The sequence below is a fragment of the Callorhinchus milii genome, unplaced genomic scaffold (genome assembly GCF_018977255.1).
Source record: "Callorhinchus milii isolate IMCB2004 unplaced genomic scaffold, IMCB_Cmil_1.0 Scaffold10, whole genome shotgun sequence".
In the NCBI taxonomy this organism is placed as follows: Eukaryota; Metazoa; Chordata; class Chondrichthyes; order Chimaeriformes; family Callorhinchidae; genus Callorhinchus; species Callorhinchus milii.
The window spans coordinates 13446044-13470210 of NW_024704751.1; the positions used below are offsets into that span (position 1 = coordinate 13446044).

Genomic DNA, 24167 nt, shown 5'->3' on the forward strand with positions numbered 1-24167 from the left:
TTATCCTACGTGAAGGGCACTCTATAAATGTAAGCTGTCGTGGTTGTTGCAGATTATTCTCAGGGTAACAGAAACCTCACATCACCAAGTCACTTCCTAAAGGAATGTGTGTATCACCAAAAGAGAGTTGTAAGTATCGCAACGATGCCCGTACTTTGAGTTTCAAAGAGTTTATTTTTTTGAAACGAGGGATAAACCATCGTTACTCTTCGTGACTTTGCTCATCACAAAACCAACACAGAAATCGAGGAGATACAGTGTGTTTATTTTCACATGCTTTCCAAAGTAAAGCATTCATAATAATAAGGATTCTTATTATTATCATTCAGTACAGTACCAATCGGCTACTTTATTGCTGTGTACACGTTTGTGTTTGTAGACTTCAGTGAACAATCTGCATTGATTTGTGCATTTTCCAAAAAATTGAGTTCATTTAGAATTGAAAATTCAAACATTTTGTGGGGGGTGGGGGAGAGGCGTGGGGAAAAAAAGCAACTTTCATTTATATAGCGCCCTCCACTCTGGGCAGCGTCTCGCTCGGAGTGCTTAACAATGGCGGAGCCTGAGGCCAAGCCGGGGAGAGGGGGAAGGTGACCGTAGGCGCGATCGAAGAGGAAGGTCTTCAGGCGCGATCTGCAGATTGGGGAAGGAGGGGGCGAGACGAAGGGGTTGAGGGAGGGAGTTCCAAAATTTGGGGGCGTAGTGGCTGAAGGCACTGCCGCCGATGGTGGAGCGGAGGATTCAGACGGACACGGAGGAGGTTGGACCCAGTAGAGCAGAGCCAGCGGGGGGGGGAAGAGGAGGTTAGAGAGATAGGAGGTTGCCAAGGAATGGAAGGAAATATACACTAGAGTGAGGATCTTGAAGTCGATCCGCTCTGTGACAGGAGCCAGTGGAGTTTGGGGAAATCGGGGCATGAAGTTTGGTGCGGGTGAGAATGCAGGCGGCGGAGTTTTGAATGAATAGAAAAAAAAGAGAATATTTCTGCGTAGTATATTCCTGTAGTGTTCACATCATGTGTCATATCAATGCTTATTGTCACACAGTGAAACTTAGATATGTGTCAAGTGTTTAACCTTTGGATGTATTGTACAATCATTTCCTTATGGTTTGCAGCAATGCAAAGCATTAGAATAGAGTATTGTACTGTAAGTTAACACTAAACCTTTACAATCTCTGTTACCAGGAACAGGGTACAGTGCACAGACTGAAACATATTAGGAGGCACTTAAATGGTTAAACAGGTACATCAAAACTGGCAAATATTAACCTTTTGCGATAAAAAATATATTATCTAAATACACAAAAATGCTTTATACTTTAAGAAACCCATTTTTCTGACTTTAAAGAGTCTGAATTATAATTTCATTGGCCTGCAGATTAAATCTCAGTTGAATTGCCCTATAAATAAATATTTAACTCTTTGATATGCTTTGGATGATTTTCAAGGGGAAACATTTAATTTTCTCTTAATTAAAAATAAACATCAAAATGGTTGATTTGATCAGTTCAGGCACCAACACGTAGTTCTGTGATTATGTCATTCAAAAGCTATAAACCTTTCGAGCTTTTCAATAATTTCTCCTCCACACCTGGCACTAGTTATCCCCTCCAGCTATTCACACACTCACTCCCCCATCCTCTGATGCAGGGCAGGACAATATAGCCGCATTCCCATGGCAGCATCGCTCTCTGTCATGGCTTGAACCAACAGACTATCCAGTTGGTAGAAAGGAATGTATCCTTTCACATGCCTCAACGAGCTCAATCTAGTAAACTCCCTCACGCCCAAGAGAAACTGGATGCTGGATTGGGGTTTGAAAGCTGTGATTAGTGGGGTAACCCTGTCATGTCCTGCACCAACTAACATCTCACAACAACCTTTGTATCTCAGTGCTTTTGAAACTCTTGAACACTCTTCCTCTATCCCTCCGTTTTGTCCCCTCCTTCCCCATCTTCAGGTCGTGCCTGAACACCTTATCTCTTTGACCGGGAATTGGATAGGTATTTATTTGATAAGGAACAATTTGCAGGGGGTAAGGGATAAGAGCGGGGGAGTGAGACTAGTTGGATTCCTCTTGCACAGGCACAGTGGGCCGAATGGTCTCCTTCTGTGCTATAGCTATAAGATTCTGTGAATGCTGTGTTGGTGAGCAAGCTGTCAAAAAGTACCACTTGCTGAAAGCGGGTTGAGATTCCCTTTAAAATCACTAAAAAACAAACACAGGCAATTAGTCCCATGGTAAACTTTTTGGGGGGAATGGTAAACAGCGAGCAAAGCTAAATGCATGTTTAAGCACCGAGGTACAATTGATTGTAATACTTTTTAGCATCTATTGATGTTCTTCACGCATCCCAGTCAATTCATTTACAAGATGCCCATTTGCCTTTTTTTTATATCTTGTGTACGTTACCTATAAGGTAAGGAAACATATTCCACACTAGCTGTTTTAAGACTAGTTTTTTTTGGTCCATTTAGTGGGGTGTAAGGATTTAACTTACTTTTATTGGCACGGAAACCTGCCATTTATTGTGTAAAGCCTGACAGTAAAAAAAAATGTACACACCTAAATGGTACATATTTTACAAAGCTGCTTCTTATTATAATATTGCACCGTATAACTTGGGTGAGCTGTGATATTTTTACAACGTAAGAGATCTGGGACGCCCCCTCGAAATTTCTCACGTCCTCAGACTTAAGGCCGTTGTCTTAAAAGTTTTAAGATTAAAGTGAAAGAAACTGGGTTAAAAATTCAGTCCACAGTTTTTTCAGGCGCTGGAGGAAAATCAGATTCCAAGTGGAAAGTGAATCCAAGAGTGTTTTGCGAAAACTCCTCTCTGCCTTTTCGTCTGAGGAAAATGAGGGATTTCAGGCCCTGGTGAACGTCAGCAAAAACAACAACTGCTACTTCACCCGAGTTGTGACTCATCTGACATTCCAGCTGTGACAAAAAATGAATGTAATCGACGCGCTGATTCACGCTTCATTCCTCTCATCCGCGTGTTCTCTCCTCTGCTGCAAGCCAGAATGCTTGATGTAGCTGGCGAACACAAAGCTGTAGTTGTTGAACTGAGCGTACTGCAAGTCCTTGCGCTTGAATCCATCCACTTCGGGAGGTGGCGAGCAGGAGATGTGACATTTCGAACTCTGCGTGGAATCGTCAGGATTAATTATCCTGTCCGAATCTTCCCAGTGAGCCATCGCCATCAATTAATAAAGCGAGTTATTATCCAGTGCTGTATATGCCCATCAAAAGGAAGGTAGGAAATAGGCACGTTCCATTGTGTCAGGGAGTTTCTCTCTCCCCAGTGTCCTGGCCAACAAATTCCACCACCCCTCACCCCCCCCCACCCTTCCGCTCCCACACAAAAAAAACGGTCGCTTACTCCATGGCTGTTTGTGGGACATTGCTGTGCGCAAAAATACACGGTCACACTTTAGAATATATCCTGTGAAGCGCTTTGAGACATCTCGGTGACGTGACAAGGCGCTATACCAAATGCAAGGATTATTATCATCATTATTATTAAGGGGATACAACGAGCACCACTCGTACCTAAAAAAAAAGAGTCATGAGGGCTGTGTGGAGCTGACCTGGCTTCAACAACAACTTGCATTTATGTAGCGCCCTTCACATGGGGGTAGCGTCCTAAACGAAGCCAGGCAGAGCCACAGTAATCCAAGGCAGTCTAGCAGGTTTGGACACGTGCTTCAGGCCAGAACCCTGAAGGAACCATTAACGCAATGAGTTAAGGATCCACAATATTCTAACCCAACCCTTTGACCATTCATGGTTACGGAAGAAAGGTTTAAAAAAAAAATTTCTGTTTTCTTGAAATATACAAATCACAATTTTAAAAAGAAAATGTCTCTCATTGAAAGGAAAAAGCAATTTCAGAACATCGCGAAGGGATGGAATGCAGCCGGAGCTCCAGGTTTAAGGTTTAAGCAGTGCGAGGATTTAAGAAATGTCACTTTTTTTTTTCGCTTGTGAAAAATCACACCAAATGAGTGAGCGAGCAAGTGAGTGAGTGGGGGAGGAACGAGACAGGAAGGGGGTTGGAGGCATTCAGAAAGGCTAACCTCCCCCACGAGTTTGGACCCAGGTTCAAGACCTGTGCAAGCTCATTTTGTTTCAAATCGGAGTGGGGGTGGGGGGGGGGGAATTCATGCAGACAGGGAGACGCAGATTAAATAAGTGTCTCGGTTTACGCCAGCATAACACAAACCAGCTGGTTTCTTTGGGCAAAGAGATCCCTTGCGGCAGGTACGATCTACAAGCAGGGAATCGACACACTGTGCACCTCCTTGCATTTGATAAAGCGCCTGATCACATCCTCGAGACATCTCGAGAGTGCTTCACAGAATATACCGTAAGGGGAACTGTAAAATTCCAGCGTGGCTCAGGCCCCAAAGTCCACCTGGTCTTTTAGCCTTAGAATATTTAAAATTGTTGAGTAAAAAGAATCCTCCAGATCAGCCCTGGTTTGTAAAGTCGGTGTTTATAAAAGGGAGGGACTGGTTTCTAAATCCGGGCTGTTTCTACACGTTCGTTCAGACAGCCTGAAACAATATGGCCTTGAGGCTAAGATCGTGAGAAATTTCAGGCCTCTGGGGTGCACATAGCGTGCCTGAGAGCCCTTATGCCCTTTCGAAAACAAATTTAAGAAGAACGCAGATCTGACTCAATAAGAGTAAAGGCCCAGGCTGTTTGCATCTGGTTTTCCTGGCTCTGCTCACTGTGCGAAAGGCAGATTTACTGCACAGCCCCAAGTTCACCACAACGAACGAGCTCACGCGGTGATTTTTTTTAAGGTTTGCAAAGCTAACTGACCGCGTGTTACACGTCTCCCAGATCTGTCTACATCTTGGCAGCGAACTGCATCTCGTTATTGGAGGTGACTTAAACCCAGAGTCCCGGGACCTTAAAAGCTCTCCCGAGACTTCTCCTCGCGTGAAGGGCGCAATATAAATGCAAGTTGTTGTTGAAAAGCGACTTGAATTTTTGTTGTTGTTGTAACGAGACCTTAGGCTAAATGCGCTAAATACTGGTCCCAATGAAGGCTGGGGGTGAAGGTAACCCAAAAGCACAGTCAAAATGCTTTCGGACGGGTTTTACCGCTGGGGAGGGATTGGGCGTGAGGTGGACTCTGGGATGGAGTTCCAGGGATTGGGGAGAGAATGGCTGAAAATTCACACGGCGATGATGGGGTGGATGGGAGAAGGGGCTGGCGGGGGTGGGTGGGGGAGTGGGGAGGGAAAGCGGATATGGAGCAGGTTGTTGTCCGTTGAGTAAAGAGACCGGTCGGGGGGTGGGGGGGAGGAGACGTTTCTGGTCAGGGCAGGTTGCTTCTGGATCCTTTGGATGCTCACACAAGCCAAGTCACCAACGACCCTTTTTGTTGTAATGGAAAGTCTCCTCTGCGGGAACTCACTCACCTGATTAGCAAACAGAGTTGTTACAAACGCTCCAGGCTTGAAGATGTCCACAACCTCGCTAATCAGTTCAGTGAAGGAATTCAAGGCGAGGTTAGTCTCGAAGCTGACATAGGAGAAGTCAGGCTCTGGGGTGATGTGAATGGTCCAATATGTTCCCTGTAGTTATGGCAGAGACAAAGAAAGAAGAGCTGTGGAAATATGGTATAATAACATACATACAATTATTATGGGGGCCTTACCATACAAAGAGCAGCCAGACAAGAGAACAGAGACCGGTCGTAGAAAATATCAGCCCGGCACTTTTTTTAAATGTACAGTGTAATATACGATTAGATTTTGGGCAACTTGAAAATTTAGATTTTTTTTTCTGGATTGTGTGCGAGTGTGAACATTCGTTTTAAAGTAACTTTTTTACAAAAAAAAACTGATTTACGATATTGCCAATTTGAGAACTGTTACATACATATATATATACACACACACACACACACATTACAAATTTACATTCATTATAGCGCCTTTCACGTCAGGAGGACGTCTCAAGACACTTAACAGCACTGGCCGGGCAACTGAGTCTGGGTTTGAGACGGATCTTGAATGAGGTGAGGAAGATAGCGAGTTGGAGGGATGGATGGAGTTAATAATAATAATAATAATAATAATCCTTGCATTTGATATAGCGCTTTTCACGTCGGGAGGACGTCCCAAAGCGCTTCCAGAGTTCCAGAGAGTAGGGACAGATAGCCCGAAAACTTTTATATATACATTATATTATATATGTGTTTGTGTGTGTGTATATATAACAATTTTATGCATGCAAACCAGAAATTCCCAATTAGCCAAACTCACTCTTAACAGATGAAAGAATTTTATTTAACGGTTACGTTGGCAGCAAATGCCCTGTGAAAGCGCTTTGACAAGTTTACGTTGTTGCGGGCACGGATAGCGAGTGCAATGATTATTCCCCTGAATTTCGATACTGCGTTGACAAAATAAAACCGTTAAATAACTACGGTAATAAAAAATAATAAATGTAACATTAATCGCGAGAATAACAACCACCACCGAAATCTTATCCTGAGGAAGAGAGCAACTTTGGGTGGAAACCCTGTAATATTCCAAGTAGGAAAATTGCAAATATAGCGCATTAAAATATATACAATGTATAAGCAAATCCATATATTCTACTCCGAAGCACATATATAAAGCAGCGCAGATGTGCTAATGAAATACTTATGCTGCACGCGGGGAAATGTCATGATCTGTTCTGCCGGGGAACATTTGGAATATAATATTTTTAAATCCCCAGGACAGATTCAATAAGGGCTCCTTCGTTAGTTACAGCTCCGGTTTATGCTGCCGCTTCTGCCCTGCATATCCCACGGATAAAGTAATAAGCGACTTGCAGTTAGAAAATAAAATCCGAGTCTGTCCCTTTAAGCTTTTTCTCTCAAACGACCACAGTGTGATGAATACTCGCTGAGACAGCGAGACTGCCCTCTCTTTGTCCTGTGTACTTTCAGTTCATTTCCGCCCCCCCCCCCCCCCCCCGCAATCTCTCCCCCTCCCTTCCCCACTGCTGGCAACAGCTGCACATGAAATGATGCACTGCTTTAGACGTCAGCAATGCAGAAACTCGCTGCAGACGTATTCCTCGCCAGACTCTTGTCATTTCACAGCTCCTCCTGCTGTCATAAGGCTACAAAGGGCGCAGCAAGGCATTGCTGACGGGCGGAATATGTACACAGTACCTCTCGCTAACCTTGTGAAATTTGCCAGGGATTGTATGTGTGTGGGAGCGGTGGTTGGTGGGGAGGGGGAAGGACAAAGAAAGAGCAGCCTCTAGTGGTGTTATGGTTCTGCCCAGCTGGACACAGCTGGCTGCCTCTGGGGTGGAAATTGGACTGATTAATAATAAAATAAGAATCCCTGCATTTGACAGAGCGCCTTGTCAAACCTACGAGACGTCTGTCTCACAACGCTTTGTGAATTGACTGCGTATTCTGCGGGCGAAATGATCTCGAAAGCGCGCCCCAGTTTCTCAGCTCAGTGTACCAGAAACGAGCCTGCAAGGAAACGCTCTCCCAAGTCACGTTTTAATGCCCATCTTCTCAGACTCGTCAGACTCCGGCGCTGCGAAGCTCTACCCCACGTGAAGGGCGCGATATAAATGCAAGTCGTCGTCCTCGAGCTCGACAGGGAAATCGATCTGGAGATACAGCCTTTCAACAAACTGCAGGTTCCTAAAAGGGAACCTCTTGCTGCCAAACAAAAACCGCTGGCGTTTTCGGGTTGTCAAGGGCTGTTGATGACTTACATCTGCTTTCAATCCGTTCATTGAATAGCCGCATGGATCAAACATCGTGGCATCAATAACCGAGCCTGGGATCAGGTTACATATTCCGCTCATCTGAGAAAACAAACACATTATTTCAGAGAAGCTTAAGCCACATTAAATCCAGCTGGGCATAGATTCTTCAGGCCCCAGAGACTGTCAGATGCTTCGTCAAAGTCCGAGCTCTGGCATTCCAAGTATTCGCCGAAAATATTAAAAGTTATTCTGTAAAAATTGATTGCGTTCCAAAAAAGTACAGAGTAATTTTAATGAAAGAATGCGTCTCAGGCCTATTCTGGGTTTGTAACGTGAAACTAATACGCAGAAATTGCATCTATTCTGGAGATCACTGTGTCTAAATGCCTTATAATTATGCCTTTAGCTTGTGTTTTATGGGGTTATTTAAAACCACATTCTTTAAGGAGGCTGAGAAAGTATTCTTCAAAGTCCCTTTGTCTAGAAATTACATTGTCTGAAGCAAAGAGAGCTTGAGTTTCACCAACTGGCAATACTCTTTCAAAGAACCATTTGATTCTGAACAACTGATTGAGACATAAGGTATATTTTATTTCTAGCGATGAATTTACAGAGCCTCACAGTGTAGCACAATCAACAGGAACACATCGATTCTTAATGTTTATCTATACTGCAGTTTGAAAGAGTATTTATTGGTGATTTTTTTTCAAAAATGACACTTTTTCACCAAACGTTGCCCCAAGTTCAATTCACATCATTCACATTTGACTGCTTCACTCCTTTTAAGTTTTTCGCACACTTATGATTGAAAACTGCATCAAATGTAGATTGTTTTGCAGAAAGCACGGGTGGGAGTGTGAAAATACACTACAGCAAGCTGGAAACTTAAGCCAACATCCGTCCACTCAGACAAGCACGGCTGCTGAGGACACACCGCGATGTTGGCAGCTCAGTCCACTGTCACCCATGAAAGACCAGCAGTTTGCTGCGGGCAGCCATCACTGAGAGACACCTCATCTCACGTAAGGAGGCCATGACCAGCAATAAAGTGGGTGAGAATTGAGAGCTAAGCCCCTTAAACAGTAACCTGTCCTCCTAACTGCCTATGCGTTTCGCTAAAGTATTTGTCAGCCAATGCAAAAATGGCAAATGATGTGCGATGTGTCCACATGGCAACCTCAGTGTTAGGATTGATTAGTTGTGAGGCCTTTTAAGAAGTACGGTAATACATTCTGTTAAAATATTAACTTAGCCCTTGCAAGTAATTTGCGGTGGCTGACTGGCTCAGTCGGTTGCACTTTGCTTCTGTGAGTCAGAAGAATAATAAGAAGGGTGTTAGTCCCAGCAGAAGGAGGGGTGCGGGTTGCAACTCAACTCAGTTCACAAATAGGAGGGAGGAAAAGCCTGATTCTACAAAGCAAGTTTAGCTCAGCGAGATGCAATGAAGATGGGGTGTGTTTCTGGTAATAATAATGTAAGGATTTTTCATTATTATTATTTTATTAGTAGGAATGAAGTAGTGGCTCTCTTTTTGTGGGATTGTTATTCCTTAAGGGAGGTAAAATTTCAAAATGAAACAGTCAATTTACTTTAAATTTTATTCTGTGAAGGACTTTGAGACATTTCAATGTTATAATAAGGCGCTGTATGTACCAAATGCAAGTATCATTACTTCACAATTTCAAATGTCCTCCAATACTTTCTCTCTACTTAGAACTATAGAGGATATCCCTTTTTCCTTCACAATCCGATAAAGATTGATGAATATATGTTCCGAAGCAGTGTGCAATGCAGACTGATCTGTTCTTGGTGTACTGTAAAAGTAGTGATTGATATATATTTAAACTTTTAGTGTGTGGGTCTCTCTCTTTCTCTCTCTCTCTCGACTTGATGGAAAAAGCCACTGAGGAATGACTATGAAATGAACTAACAGCCTGAGAATCGAGGCTAGCATTTTTTGTCATTGCTCAATACATAAGTGGCTTTTTGTCACATCATCAATACAGCCTACATTACTATGCATTAACCTCTGGCACGGATAAGCCTTGTGGAAACACTACTTGATATCCATTATGGATCCAGCAATATTGTTCCGCGATCGTGAAGCGAGATGTAATCTGAACTGAGGTTCAACAGTTTTCTGAAATCGCAACTTGTTGGCGTAAAACACAAGCTGTTTACTTTTTTTGTACGAGATTTGGGATTTGGGTAGAATCCCTTGAACACTTTCATTCTCTCTTTCCCCGCCTGCCCTCCTCCCACGATTTCCCCCCCCCAAGGAGCAAGAGTGGGTGTAGTTCATATATAATAATAATAATAACAACATAACAATCCTACTACAATTGACCTCGCAGGACAGGCAGCTTCTTATCGATGTGGATTATCCTCAAATTGGGTTGCAAAATGGGTACCTGAGTGACATCATCAGCAATAACACCGTCTTTCAGGAAGAATTGGGTCATGACGTCAGGGTCCAGCTGCTTCATTAAGATTTCCAGAGTTTGGTCAGGCTGTCGGATGCCACAGCCCTCGTTGACATCCAGTGTGTACAGATACCTGGGGGATCATTAAACACATAATATGATAATAATAATAATCCTTACATTTGATACAGCGTCTTATCACGTCGTCGAGACGTCTCAAAGCGCTTCACAGAATATACTGTAGAGTGAATTGACTGGATATTTTGTGAGTGAAACGCGGGAGCCAACTGCGCACTGCAGCGTCCCCACAAACAGCCGTGGATTGAGTGACCAAATCATTGTTATTTTTATTTATTGATTGATTTATTTGAAGGGATTATTACCCATGGAAAGCGACCCACCAAATGACAAACAACAGAGACTTGCCTCAGGTTTTGTTCTGCCCAGGGCACGTACAATTCACACAAATCTGCAAGGAGGGAAGAGGGCGTGTGTTTCATCCAGCGTCCCTCGAAATGATTCACTCACACCACAAACTGTTACTTTCCACTTGCAAATAATGGACTCCTTTTAAGAAATCAATCTCACAATGGTCAAGGAACCTTGAAGCTTTTTCAGCTCTCATATGTGTTTTTTTTGTGCTTGTGCAAAGGACTCTTTCTGGACTTTCTAACCTACAAAAGATGAAATCGGGCTTTATCTCCCGACCTTGGTTTTGCCTCTGCTTTGTGAATTGAGAGTAGGTCTCAGCTTGAATTCCCACTCCGGGACAAGAAGACCACAGCAAATTCTCTCTACTTCCTGGTGTCTCCCTGTCCTCTCCTCGTTCCTGTACCCGGAGAAGAGACTTCTCTCTCTCGGGAGTAGGAAAGCACACCGCGCCTGTTGGGCCTCACTATGCCTTGGAGACCCTTGTGGTTTCTGAACGTCCTCGCTTCTGGCTGAAGAGCATTGAAGGACGTCTCGATGACGTGATAAGGCAATATATCAAATGCATGGGTTATTAACATTATTACTAAGGTGGCAGTTGGTTGCGCTCTCACCTCTTGCGTGTTGATTTAAAAAATAAGACCAAGAGAGAGAACTGAAGTGAAACCAGGACCAGGAGAAGCGGAGTTTTATGCTTATTGAAACTTCATGCGTATTTATTTCCGTGGGCTCAAGTTAATGTTGCAGCAGTGAAGTCACGGGTGATAACCTGAGGCAGCTTAATTACTGTCATTTTCACCAGCTCGGTGCGTAGGTCGAAAACTGTCTCACCTGGAGACTGGAGTCTCTCTCTGGACTGAGTTGCCGGCACTCCCAAGGGTTAACCCAAACGCCACAGAAGGAGCTTAAATGTGGGGGTGGTAAATGGCCCGTGGATATTTTTTTTACTGGAGCAGACTGTTGTGCCTGCCATTTAGGCAGCCCTGATTAGGCTTAAGTCGTGTTTAATTAATATATATTTGCACTGTTATGTGCTGTGCATGCATAATGTGCAAAAGTAGCACAGGCGCACGTCAAGTCCACAGCCACATCATTTGCCTCGATAGGGATGGGTGGGTGTGTGGTTGGGGAGGGGGGGTTCCTGCTCGCAGTGTCAAAGCCTGGCTTGGTCGGTAACACTCTCGTCTCTGAGTCAGAAGGTCGTGCGTTCAAGCCCCACGTCGGGACGTTAAGCTCACAGGTGCCGTCCTTCAGGTGAACTGTTGCAATACAATAACATTTATTAAACATTTATTTATTAACATTTTCAAACCTTAGGCAAGTTTCCTTATTCCACACGCCTAACAATAATCCCTCCAAAATAATAATCCCTCCAAAAACAAAACAATAATAAAAATTGGTCATTTTCAATCCACGACTGTTTGTGGGGACGCTGCTGTGCGCAATTGGCTGCCGCGTTTCGCCCACAAATATACGGTCAATTCACTTTACAGTATGTTCTGTGAAGTGCTTTGAGACATCTCAATGATGTGATGAAGCGCTGTATCAAATGCAAGGATTATTATTATTATTACTATTATTTTGTAGCGCTTCACATTGCCCGAGAGTGGGAGCTGAAGAGAGTTGGCGGGGTAAGGGGCGGGGAGGGGGGGGGTAAAGATGACCAAAAGTGTGGTCAAAGAGGCAAGTCATGAGATGGGCTAAAACCCCAGGGAGGGAGGGAGGGAGGGAGGGAGGGAGGATGTTTACGAGCATAGATCGCTCTATGTGGCTCATTTGCAAACACTGTATTGCCCGCCAAAGTCTTATTGCGTCTTACCATTACTAGCTACCCAGTGCTTCAACCCTAATCATTCCCAGTTCAACATACCAGCAATCTGAATTAATGCGTCCCATACAGTAAGCCACGCCATCTGAAACGGAAACAAAAGAAGGGCGGGAAAACTCTAGATTTCTGTCTTTTTCCATTGTAGAACCCAACAGCACAGAACAAGGCCATTCGGCCCATCGTGCTTGTGCTGGTTCTTTGCGAGAGCTATTTAATTAGTCCCACATCCCCTGCTCTATCCCCATAGCCTTGCAGGTTTTTTTTTCTTTTCAAGTAAATGTCCAGTTCCCTTTTGAAAGTTATTATTGGATGTGCTTTCATCTCCTCATTTCCCCTCTGCTCCTTTTGCCGGTTATCTTGAACCCGTGTCCTAAACGTAAGCTATAAAAGTGCAGGACTTTTTTTTCGGGGGGTGGGGAGAGAATCCACTTACTTGGAAACAACTTGTCCAGAAACTCCACTTCCTCCTCAAAGCTCCTGTGAGGGAATTCCTGGCTTCTTGGTTTGATAAAGTTTTTCCGAGAATAAAAGATATCCTGGTGAGGAGGGGGGGAGGGAGGAGAAAGAAAGGGACAAAGTAAAATCACTGCCTGCGTCCACTGCTTATCACCTGCTTCTGTGAGTTGTACTCCCCACCCCACCCTCTCCCCCGCCCTTTTTGTTGTGTCTGGTTGACGAGGTTAGCCTCCGCCCGGCTCGGAGTTAGGCTCTGCCACTGTTAAGCGCTCTGAGACGCTACCCCATGCGAAGGGAATGCAAGTTGTTGTTGTTAATGCAAGTTGTTGTTGTTGATGCCATCCCCTTACATGGCTGTCAATCACAAGAGTATGTCAGTTGCTTTGTGTGTTGTGTGTGTGTTTGTGTTGTTGTGATTGTGTGTGGGTGTGTGGGTGTGTGTGGGTGGGTGGGGGTGAATTGGGTTGAAGCTTGATGCATCCAATTCATCCTTCGCTCTCTTTCACCCCACCCACACACCCCCGCCCCCCACCTTCCCCTCACACAACTAGTTGCTTTTAACCTTGGCACAAAAGTGCGTCTTCAATTTTTCTGCATTGCTCTTTCAAAGACGCTTCCCATCAGCTGATTTTCTCTCTCTCTCTCTCTCTCTGCCATTGTTTTCAGCCGCATTTCTGTCCTCAAACCAAAGCCTGTTTTATTCTGAAGGTTTATGTAACAATAGGAACCACTTTGGCTGCCACGATTGTGTTTATAATAATAATAATAATAATCCTTGCATTTGATATAGCGCTCTTCACGTCTTCTAGACGTCCCAAAGCGCTTCACAGAATAGACTGTAAAGTGAACTGACGGTATATTTGTGGGCGAACGCAGCAGTCAATTGCGCACAGCAATGTCCCACAAACAGTCGTGGATTGAAAATGACCAATTTATTATTGTGTTTGCGCCTGACAAACACAGAAGTGTTCCTCTTAGCTCCTTTGTATTTTCCCCCCTCTCTCCCCCACACCCCCACCCCCCCCTCCCCACCCCTTCATCAACACCAACACTAAATGCCCGACCTCCAGCCCTGATCTCTCTGCTGTCAAACACTGCTGTGGGGTTAGTTGGCTCAACATTGATTACGCGCAAGTAACGCTAAATATAACTGTGTAAATGGGCTGCTATAATAGGTGCAACTTTATATCTTGTTTTGAAATGGATTGCTCTCCCCCAAAACGAGGGGCTGCATCGCGGGAGACGGCGCTGTACGTAATGTCAAGGTGTATTGTCATGGTGTTGTGTTGTGGAGAGGGAGGGAAGCCAGCTGTAGCGGCCAGTGATGAGACATTTCATCTAGATCCTAACCCTTGTGTTTCACGCAGGGCCTTGTCACGTCCCAGAGACGTCTCAGAGTGCCTCGCACGTCTTTACTGTGAAGTGTAGTGACTGTATTTTGTAGGCACAACAACAACTTGCACTTCTATAGCGCCCTCCACGCGATGCAGCGTCCCAGAGAGTTGAGACACAGACAACAGAAGTGAATGACTGGGGATTGTTGGCCAGGACTCTGGGAGTAACTCCCTTCTCTTTTCAAACAGTGCCATGGGATCTTTATGCCTAAATGCTTATTTAAAAGCACATGAGCTTCCTAAAAACCTCTGTTAAAACGTACTTGTGTTTTGTATTTTCCGCCTGTGCGTTAATCCGTAACAACTGCGAATTTAATATGCATTCAATTACGCTATTTCCCTGATCTAAGCTCTAGTGTTGTGGATTTGCTGTAAAGCTGTAACCGGCACAAGCCGCTAATCGCTACAAATGTCAAGGTTTTTCAACAAAGTAAGGAAATATTTTTATTCCTTTGCTGCCCTGAAGGGAACTCCATTGAATCGCCCGGCTCCGAAACCTTTAGAATTCATTGTGTTTTAAGTAACTGTGGAAGCTGGAACAAAAAGTCAATCCCATTCCCCCAGTCGCCTCATTTCCTCCCGCTGTAGCAGCTCCCAGGAACGCCTCGTCAGTTAAAAATTGTATTGTCCTGTTTCTACAGACCGCCCAAGTTACCACAGACTGAAGTCTGGTAGCTCAGTGGCTAGAGCACTCGCCTCGCAAGCGAGAGACATGGGTTCGATTCCCGGCAGGGCAAATTGATATACCGTTGCCTAAATTAAAATTAAATTTAAAAAGGACTTTCTGCCGTAGTTTCTCTGCAACTGGCCAGATGCAGGAGACTCTCTCACACTTATCAGTTTGGCAACTGCCCGACTGAATGGACTCACACCAAAACACTCCATCTTGAGGACACGGCAAGTCAGAGAATCTGTACCTTAGGGGTTAGAGCACTCGCCTAGCAAGTGGGAGGACTTGGCTTCAATTCCCCAGCAGGGAGAAACGTTAGATAAATTTCTTTACTCCAAACGCCTCTGTTTACCCAGCAGTAAGTAGGAACCCGGTTGTCAGTCAGTTGGCGGATCGCTTTTCTGGGGGTAATAATCCCTTCAAAAAAATATAATAATAATAAATTGGTCACTTCAATGTGGGACACTGCTGTGCGTAATTGGCTGCTGCGTTTCGTCCACAAAATATACAGTCAATTCGCTTTACGGTATATCCTGTGAAGGACTTTGAGACGTCTCGAAGACATGGTAAGGCGCTGTATCAAATGCAAGGATTATTATTATTATCGTCATCATAGACTGTCCCCACGCCCCCTGTCTATTGCCAGCTCCCTACCTCAATGGTGTCAAAGCCACAGTATTTCTGCGCGAGTTCCAGAAGGGGTCCCATCGCTTGCAGTAAGAGGGTGGTCCCGCATGTCTTCAGAATGTAACGTCGCTTAGAGACAAACATGCTGCTCTCGCTGTGAAGAAACCACATCACGTCAGGCTGAGATTACCCCCGCGCTAGGAAAACTGACACAAATATCTCACCGAGTTTTGAAAGAGTTGGATTTTCCTCTGGTGCCAGTTCATATTTTGCTTTCAGTAAAGCTAATAACATTCATCCTACCAACATTCTTGCCCTAATTTTATTTTTAAGAAACACTTCAGCTTTCTTCCCTGATTTCCGCAATACTGCACTGAACTGGTGACTGGATGGTGCCTGGGAGTGACTGCTAATAAGCAACTAAAGGAAAAAAAAAGTAACGCATTTAGGAGAAACCCTGATAATATAATAATAATCCTTGCATTTGATACAGCGCCTTATCACGACGTCGAGACGTCTCAAAGGGCTTCGTGGAATTTACCGTAAAGTGAATTGACTGTATATTTGGTGGGCAAAACTACACACTTCGATGCAGACACAAGATGTGGAGGCTCATGTGAAGTAATAAACCCCGGCACAGACGGATTGGGCCAAATGTCCTGCTCTGTGTAATTCTAGGAATGTGCGTGTTTCTTTTGTAGACACTGTGTACGTGCATCACTCCATGAGTCCTACCATCCACTGTCCTCTGCAATCAGTAAGCTGCTTTGATGGGTGTCAACTGAGGTTGAATGTAATTTTCCCAGTATCACCCAGTTGTACAAAAGGAGCACAAATTGATGACTTCTGTGTACTGACTCCCTCCCCACCCCCTCACCAAGCGCTTTGGGATGTCTAGAAGACGTGAAAAGCGCTATATCAAATGCAAGGATTATTATTATTATTATTATTATTATCACCCATTATTGGCGTATGAGGTTAAAATGGACGCTCAGAATACAAAAGATATGTTGATCGCCCATTCGTGTACATTTTTTTGAGTGGGAAATTGTTACGTTTTAAAATTGCAATACAATTTCCATTGATAATCAGCAACTCCCAAATAACATTGGTCACTCAATCCTTAGCTGTTATTGCGCGACTGGCTGCTGCGTTTCACCCACAAAATACACAGTCACTCCACTTTACAGTAAATCCTGTGAAGCGCTTTGAAACGTCTCAATGACCTGATAAGGCGCTATATCAAATACAAGGATTATTATTATTATTATAGTGCCTTGCGCATCAGTAGGACGTCCCAAAGCATTTGCTGATTGGTTACCCCATCTGAGGGAGTGGGGGGGGGGGGGCTGAAGGCAATGGGGGTGTGGGGGGGAGAAGATGACCAAAAGCCCGGTCGAAGAGGCACATCTCCTTGTTGTCTGTTGCTGCAGTGCTCCACTGACCTCGCTTAACTGAGGGTAATAATATGATTTCTTTTCAGTTTAATTTGCTTGTATAATTTTTATTAAGATTCATCTGCACTGACTGCCACAGTTTGCCTGGGGTTGTGGAAAATCTATACACTTTCATTTCCATCCTTTTATCCTAAGAGTTCACTTCATTTCACAGGAATGATCTGGACTCGAATAAATCATTCGAGGTGTTGGAAATAAAGCGATGAATTCTCCTGTTAATTAAGATCTCTCAAGTCCCCGCACATCAGCCCCCACCTCCCTCTGTGATTCTTTGTTGTTCCTTTCTTTGGAGATAACGGCCCGTGTCCCCATTTTGGGTGATGTTTGTCTCCCAGCTTTTTTTTGCTCCGTCTTCGTGCAGTACAGCTTTCATCTTGCACTGCCTGACTGTGCTGTCCTGGTATAAACCCCACAATCAACAGCAAAAGTGCCAAAATAATTGGGTCCTATTTTGGAGAGGCTGACATAAATACACACACACACATACACAAACCCTGCATCCACGTAACTTTTCTTATTGAGTTCGGTCACTATTCGCTTGGTTTTGCCCACAAAATATACAGTCAATTCATTTTACGGTATGTCCCGTGAGACGTCTCGAAGACGTGATAAGGCGCTGTATCAAATGCAAGGATTATTATTATTTTTATTATTATCGTCATGAAATCTTTGTCACGGACATTTCATCCCCATCTTCTTCCCACCTTCTCTCTCCTCCCTATGCCTCCACCTTCCAGGACTTATTCATTTATTATTATTTATTATTATTATGATCTCTAATCCTAATGCACCTAAACACTGCAACACATCCAGAAGCATCGGAACCCAATGAATTAAAATCTGTGCATTTTATCAGTAATTAATTCTACAGGAAAGTGATAGCCATTTTATTAATTAATTGCGATAAAGTTAATTTTGAACACTGAAGGGAATCTGTAGTCATAATTAGCTGCACTGTGATCAGTTAATACTGTATAATGGTTTTCATTTTCACTTGTAATTAGTGATATTTTTAAGAAAAAGGATTTCCAGAGTGGGATAATACTGGAATCAAGCTTGTTTGTTTTTAAATCGTCTTAAGTCCTGTCACTTGAACCATGATAGGTTCCCACAATAAGGGAGCTAATTCATTTTTGCAAGAGAACCATTGCTGACGCACTCCAAGGGAATTAGCATCCAATTAACTATATTGTTCTTATCTCTTCATTATAAAAGTGATTGCACCCATTGTGTGAGGAACATCTGTATATGAAACGTGTTGCCTTGAAAGAAACATCAAAGCAAGTACAGGGAACACTAGGGGTCCTGTCGCTCAGTGGTTAGACCGCTCGCCTCGCAAGCGAGAGACCTGGGTTCGATTCCCGGCAGGGCGTTGGGCTGTGGCGTTTCGCCAGCACTTGACGTGCCTTTTATTTCCGGCAGCAGTGAGGGAAAACAGGAATGGGTCCTTTTGTGGTGTTCACTCTGCGTTGGCTGATCCCTACAATGGCGATCGGTCGGTGTAGGACAGGCGTAAAACCTCGGGTCCTAAAATAGCCCAAACTATCACACGTACATTGCGCCCTTTGGCTGTCACGTTACCTGAGCACGTATGCATCTTGCCAGTCTGTTCTTGTCACGCTGATGATCAAACAGTGCACGTTCTTCAGCAGCTTGTCCCATTCAAACCTGTTGAAGTGCAAACCGTGACAGCATTTACTGACTGCAGCATTGAGCACCATTTCCACTTCGAGTATCTGTTCGGTTATTAAAATGTGTTGTGTGTCGTGTTGTGTGTGTTGTCTGTGTGTGTCGTGTGTGTTTGTGTCGTGTGTGTGTGTGTGTGTGTTTGTGTCGTGTGTGTGTGTCGTATGTGTGTGCGCGCATGTTGCGTGTGTGTGTCATGTGTGTGATACCGACTCTGTCACAGTTAAACGCTCTGAGATGCTGTCCCGCGTGAAAAGGGCGCTGTATAAATGCAAGTTCTTGTTGACAAAGACCGAATTTTATTAGTTGCTTAGCAATTCAGTTGCTAACGATCCAGCATCGAGTGGTAAACATGAACGACAACTGCAATTTCAATTGCAGGTGTGTGACTGGGTTACTCTAGCTTAACCGCGAAGCAGAAAGGTCCGTCCAGGCTCGGATATTATACCCAGTCTCTCTTGGGAGCAGAGCCACTTCTTGCCAACGTTAGTTCAGTTGACTGTAAATCATCTCCTCTTTCCTCTCTCTGCCGAGTCCTTTCTGAAACCAATGCCAATAATTCCGTGAGCAGCAATGGTCAGGTTCTCACTGACACCAGGGATGGATTCCAAAGCAATGTGTTGCTTTATCTCGCCTGAGCACACACCTGCTGCGCTGGTCTGGAGCAGTGGCGGTCAACCTCTTATTTATAATATCTTCAATTTAAGTCAAATCACGTGTATTCCACATGATGCACGTCTTGCCATTTGCTATAAAACCTGCTCGCCCATCACGCAGGTAACTTGGGCTCCTAATTTTGCCCTCCATTCCTGACGATAGTACCTCATGCTGTGGTACAGTTCCATGGGTAACAAAAGCCTCTCAACATGATTCTTAATGGATGGTGAGTGAGTGTTTACACGTGGGACATAATATTCTTTTTATTTAACCGAGCAGCTTAAACATCCAAAGAGCTCAATGACCTTTGAAGTATTACTGTTACGTGCAGAGACTGTGCATTTGTAGGCAAGCCAATTTGCGCAGAGCAATGTCTCACAAACGGCCATTGATGTAAGTGACCAATTGTATCTGGAAAAGGATATCAGGAGCAACTCCCTTCTCTTTTCAAATAGTGCCAGGGAATCTTTAAAGCCCACCGAACTGGCAGATGGGACATGTCAGTTCAATGTCTCAGCCAAAGGGCAGCACCTCAAGAAAGGGCAATGCTCCCCCTAGCACCGCAATGAAATGTCAACCCAGACTATCAGCAAAAAGTCCTCATTGTGGGGCAAATTTTAAAAAAAATGATTGCTGCATATTTAACGGTGCAATACTGACAATAAAGAGTGAAATAGGGCTGTCATTTTTTTTTTCCAGATTAATTTTGTTAATAGGATGCATTACTCATAACATCTTCCACTTCAAGGGAACAATGGCTTTCATTTAATTTTTGCCGTGCTTGCCAAGACATAACTACGGGCTCTAGGCATCCAGTCTCGGACTTAAAATTAATACAGTACAAGCTATTCTGCTTTCTTTTCTCACACACACACACACACGGACACTCACTCTCTCTCTCCGTCTCTCTCTTTCACAGCAACTTTGTGTTGGCGAGGCCCAAGTAAATGTTCCCTTTCAATAATACACTTTGTTCCCAATTACAACAGTGCTTAAACATCAGTTTCAAATTACCAATAGGAGTCTGTCGGCTGCTAATCTGCTCTGGATGTTTTAATGAATCTGCAATGCAGGTCTGGCTATTAATTTTACACTGGTGTACTTGCATTAAGAGCGCCTCACGTGCACAGTAAAGCAGGTTACTCTCAACCAGCTAAATATAAAGGTGGCGTAATCCTCTTCCATGCAGTATATGTGCTGATACCAGGCATCTGTTCCTGCTACGAAAGGTTTTATTTCAAAACGCTTATTTTACATCCGTCAAGACCGATTTTGACTTAATATAGTTTGATCTTTTTCCTACTGGAAATCTCTCATTTCCAAGCAATTGTGCCGTGTCAGTTTTAAAATGTTTATTTCAAATCCTTCCATTTTAATTCCCTGGCTAAATAGGAACAGGAGGAGGCCATTCAGTCCCTCAAGTCTGTTCCGCCCTTCTATTAGATCATGGCTGATCTGTACCTCAACTCCAATTAACCACCTTTGCCCCATGTCCCTTGATATCCTGACCTAACAAATATCTATCCACCTCAGTCTTGAAAATTTGAATGGATCCTGGCCATAATCCACAGCCTTTTGGGGAGAGATTTCCACTACCTTTTGCGGGAAAAATGTCTCAACCAAACTCATCACCGTTCACATTAAATAACATGTACACACCGCCCTTCAAAGAGTAGTCAAGTAACAGGCGTTATTTCAAAACGCAAAGATTATTATTACAGTATTATAAAATTCTGCTTTGAAGACGCGATAAGGGGACTGTCTCAAATTCAAGGAATAGTATTTATTAGAATATCAGGAAAGGATGGGAAGGGTGTGGGAGGTATTTAAAGAGATTTACGCCAACCCAAACAGTGAAGGAATAATGCAGCTTCCTCAAAGTGACATTCGAACAATGTCAGGTTGAAGTTGATGAATTGTTTAGTGGGGTGGGGGGACGGGGGAACGGGGGGTTAAAAGAATCTCAGGAAATGAGTCGTCAAAAGGGGCTGGAGCCCCGACCCAGAGGAGGGTGATCGATCCTATTAATTACTGGATAATCGATAAAAGGCAACTCAACTCACACAGCAACCTATAAGTGGTTTCTCTCTCTCAACACAATGTTTGGACAGAGGTATACAGCAGAGCCGCACTGATAAACTCAAGCGATATTAATAATAATAAGAAGACTTGCATTTGATACAGCGCCTTCTCACGTCATTGGGACGTCTCAAAGCGCTTCGCAGAATAACCTGTAAAGTGGAGTGACCGTGTATTTTGTGGGCGAAAACATAAAGAAAAGCGATCAAGAAAGAGAGAGAGAGAGAGAGATTCTCGGCTACGCCTCTTAAAGAAGTAGCTCCTGGAACCTTACAAATCAAATCTGTGGCATAAAAATGCTTTCCCCTTCAACGCAACCGAACAACTTCAGCAATTGTTTAAAGGGACCAACCAGACAAGACAGCCAGACAGCCAGACAGCAGACACACACACACATACATACATTACATACATACATACATACATACATGGCACAGACCAACACATTGCAGGATTTTAAATAGCTCGAATCTTCTGCCCTGTTTCACTGCTACAAACGCAGACAAATTGCCACAGTTCGAGACATAGAGGTTGCAAAATACTATTCAGCAATGAAATACAGCTGTGAGTGTGTGTATATGTGTGTGTGTGTGTTTGTGTATATGTGTGTGTGTTTGTGTATGTGTGTATATGTGTGTGTGTGTTTGTGTATATGTGTGTGTGTGTGTGTTTGTGTATATGTGTGTGTGTTTGTGTATGTGTGTATATGTGTGTGTGTATGTGTGTGTGTGTATATGTGTATGTGTGTGTGTACATGTGTGTGTGTTTGTGTATATGTGTTTGTGTGTGTTTGTGTATGTGTGTGTATGTGTGTGTATATGTGTATGTGTGTGTGTACATGTGTGTGTGTTTGTGTATATGTGTTTGTGTGTGTGTTTGTGTATGTGTTTGTGTGTGTGTGTATATGTGTGTGTTTTTCACTCATTGCTGATATATTGTGTGGATTTAAAGCCCCTTTTCTGCAGCAATTCACATCCAGAAGTTGATTCCCTTTAAACCCCCTTTGCCACTTGTTAGTGTCCCCCTCTCCCCCTCTCCCCCACCCCCCAATTTGGCTGTTTGACACTCAAATTCTAATAGCGATGGTGGAGAAGGTTCAGAGCAAAGCGAAGGTTAGTGTTGTTAAAGCAGCGAATCCTTCGCATTTTATCCAAGTGGTGCGTCTGTGTGTATCTGTGTCTGTGTGTGTGTATCTGTCTGTGTGTGTGTCTGAGTGTGTGTGTATCTGTCTGTGTGTGTGTGTGTCTGTGTATGTGTCTGAGTGTGTGTGTATCTGTGTATGTGTCTGTCTGTGTGTGTATCTGTGTGTGTGTGTGTGTCTGTGTGTATCTCTGTGTCTGTGTGTGTGTCTGTGTGTGTATATCTGTTTGTGTGTGTGTATCTGTGTGTGTGTGTGTCTCTGTCTGTGTATCTGTCTGTATGTGTATCTGTGTATGTATGTGTATCTGTGTATGTATGTGTGTGTCTGTGTGTGTATATCTGTGAGTGTGTGTGTGTATCTGTGTGTGTACCTGTTAGTGTGTGTGTTTGTTTCTGTGTGTGTATCTGTTTGTGTGTGTCTGTGTGTATGTGTGTGTGTCTGTATCTGTCTGTGTATGTGTATGTATGTGTCTGTGTGTGTGTATCTGTGTGCATCTGTGAGTGTGTGTCTGTGTGTGTATCTGTATGTATCTGTGTGTGTGTATCTGTGTGTATCTGTGTGTGTGTGTATATACAGTGTATATATGAATGTCTATTCCCTAATGGATCACTGTTGGCTGTTTTTTTTTGCCTTCAGCTCTCTCTGTATCTCTCTCTATCTCTCTCTCTCTTACCTGGGGATAGTGCGAAGGTCTTCTGTTCCTCTCTTCTCGTCTTTGCGTGAGAACCACAGCTCAAGCAGTTTCTCAGTACCTTCAAAAAAGTGGGCAGCCTCCTCCATCACGACTTATTATTATTATTCTTTTTTGGGTGGTGGGGTTTGGTGGTAGTGGGGGTGTAATTCTCCTTTTCAAGGTAATTTACAAGTTCCTGATTTGTTTCTTGCAGAGTTAATTTTGGTTAAGTTTTAAAAAAAAATCTCTTTTTAATATATATATATATGTGTGTGTGTGTGTATATATGTGTGTGCGTGTAATAAAAAATATGCTGATGTATGAATGGTGCAGGAGGTTTTGCTAGCTGATGTCTCCTGCCATGCTGGGAGCTCAGCAGCTGTAAAGTGACAGACTGGTGTGTGTGTGTGTATGTGTGTATGGTGTGTGTGTGTGTGTGTGTGTATTTTTGAGCTATGTAGATTTCAGATGGTTGTCGAACGTATTCTGGGAGTTGTAGTCCAGCATTGGTTATACTTATGCCAAGAAGAATCCTTTCATTTGATACGTCGCCTCATCGCGTCTTCGAAACGTCTCAAAGCGTCCCACAGAAATATTCCGCAAAGCGAATTAACTGTACTTTGTGGGCGAACCGTGGCAGCCCAATTGCGCACAGCAGCGTCCCACAAACAAGCAGTGGTGGATTGACTTTCAGCAAGTAACTAAGAAGGGAGGACCCTTTTTGAAGGTTTTGCCTCGGTGTGTTGTTTGGAGCGCTCAACTGGCAAACGAGAGGACACAGATTGGATTCCCGGGCAGGGCGAAACCTTAGGCAAGTTTGCTTACTCCACACGCCTGTTTACTTAGCAGTAAATAGGAACCCGGTTGTCAGTCGATCGGTGGATTGCTTTCTGTGA

General features: G+C 43.8%; 1 protein-coding gene across 1 annotated transcript; it reads right to left on the reverse strand.

Moving 5' to 3' along the window:
• Positions 1–2774: 2774 nt before the first annotated feature.
• Positions 2775–23851, reverse strand: LOC103179450 (S-adenosylmethionine decarboxylase proenzyme-like). The gene is made up of 9 exons (XM_007894745.2): positions 23272–23851; positions 18617–18703; positions 15606–15732; positions 12865–12967; positions 12474–12516; positions 10163–10307; positions 7758–7850; positions 5441–5596; positions 2775–3148 (listed from the first exon to the last, which is right to left on the reverse strand). Exons 1-9 carry the CDS (start codon positions 23376–23378, stop codon positions 2978–2980), a joined length of 1032 nt encoding a protein of 343 aa, XP_007892936.1. The 5' UTR covers positions 23379–23851; the 3' UTR covers positions 2775–2977.
• Between the last annotated feature and the right edge of the window lie 316 nt (positions 23852–24167).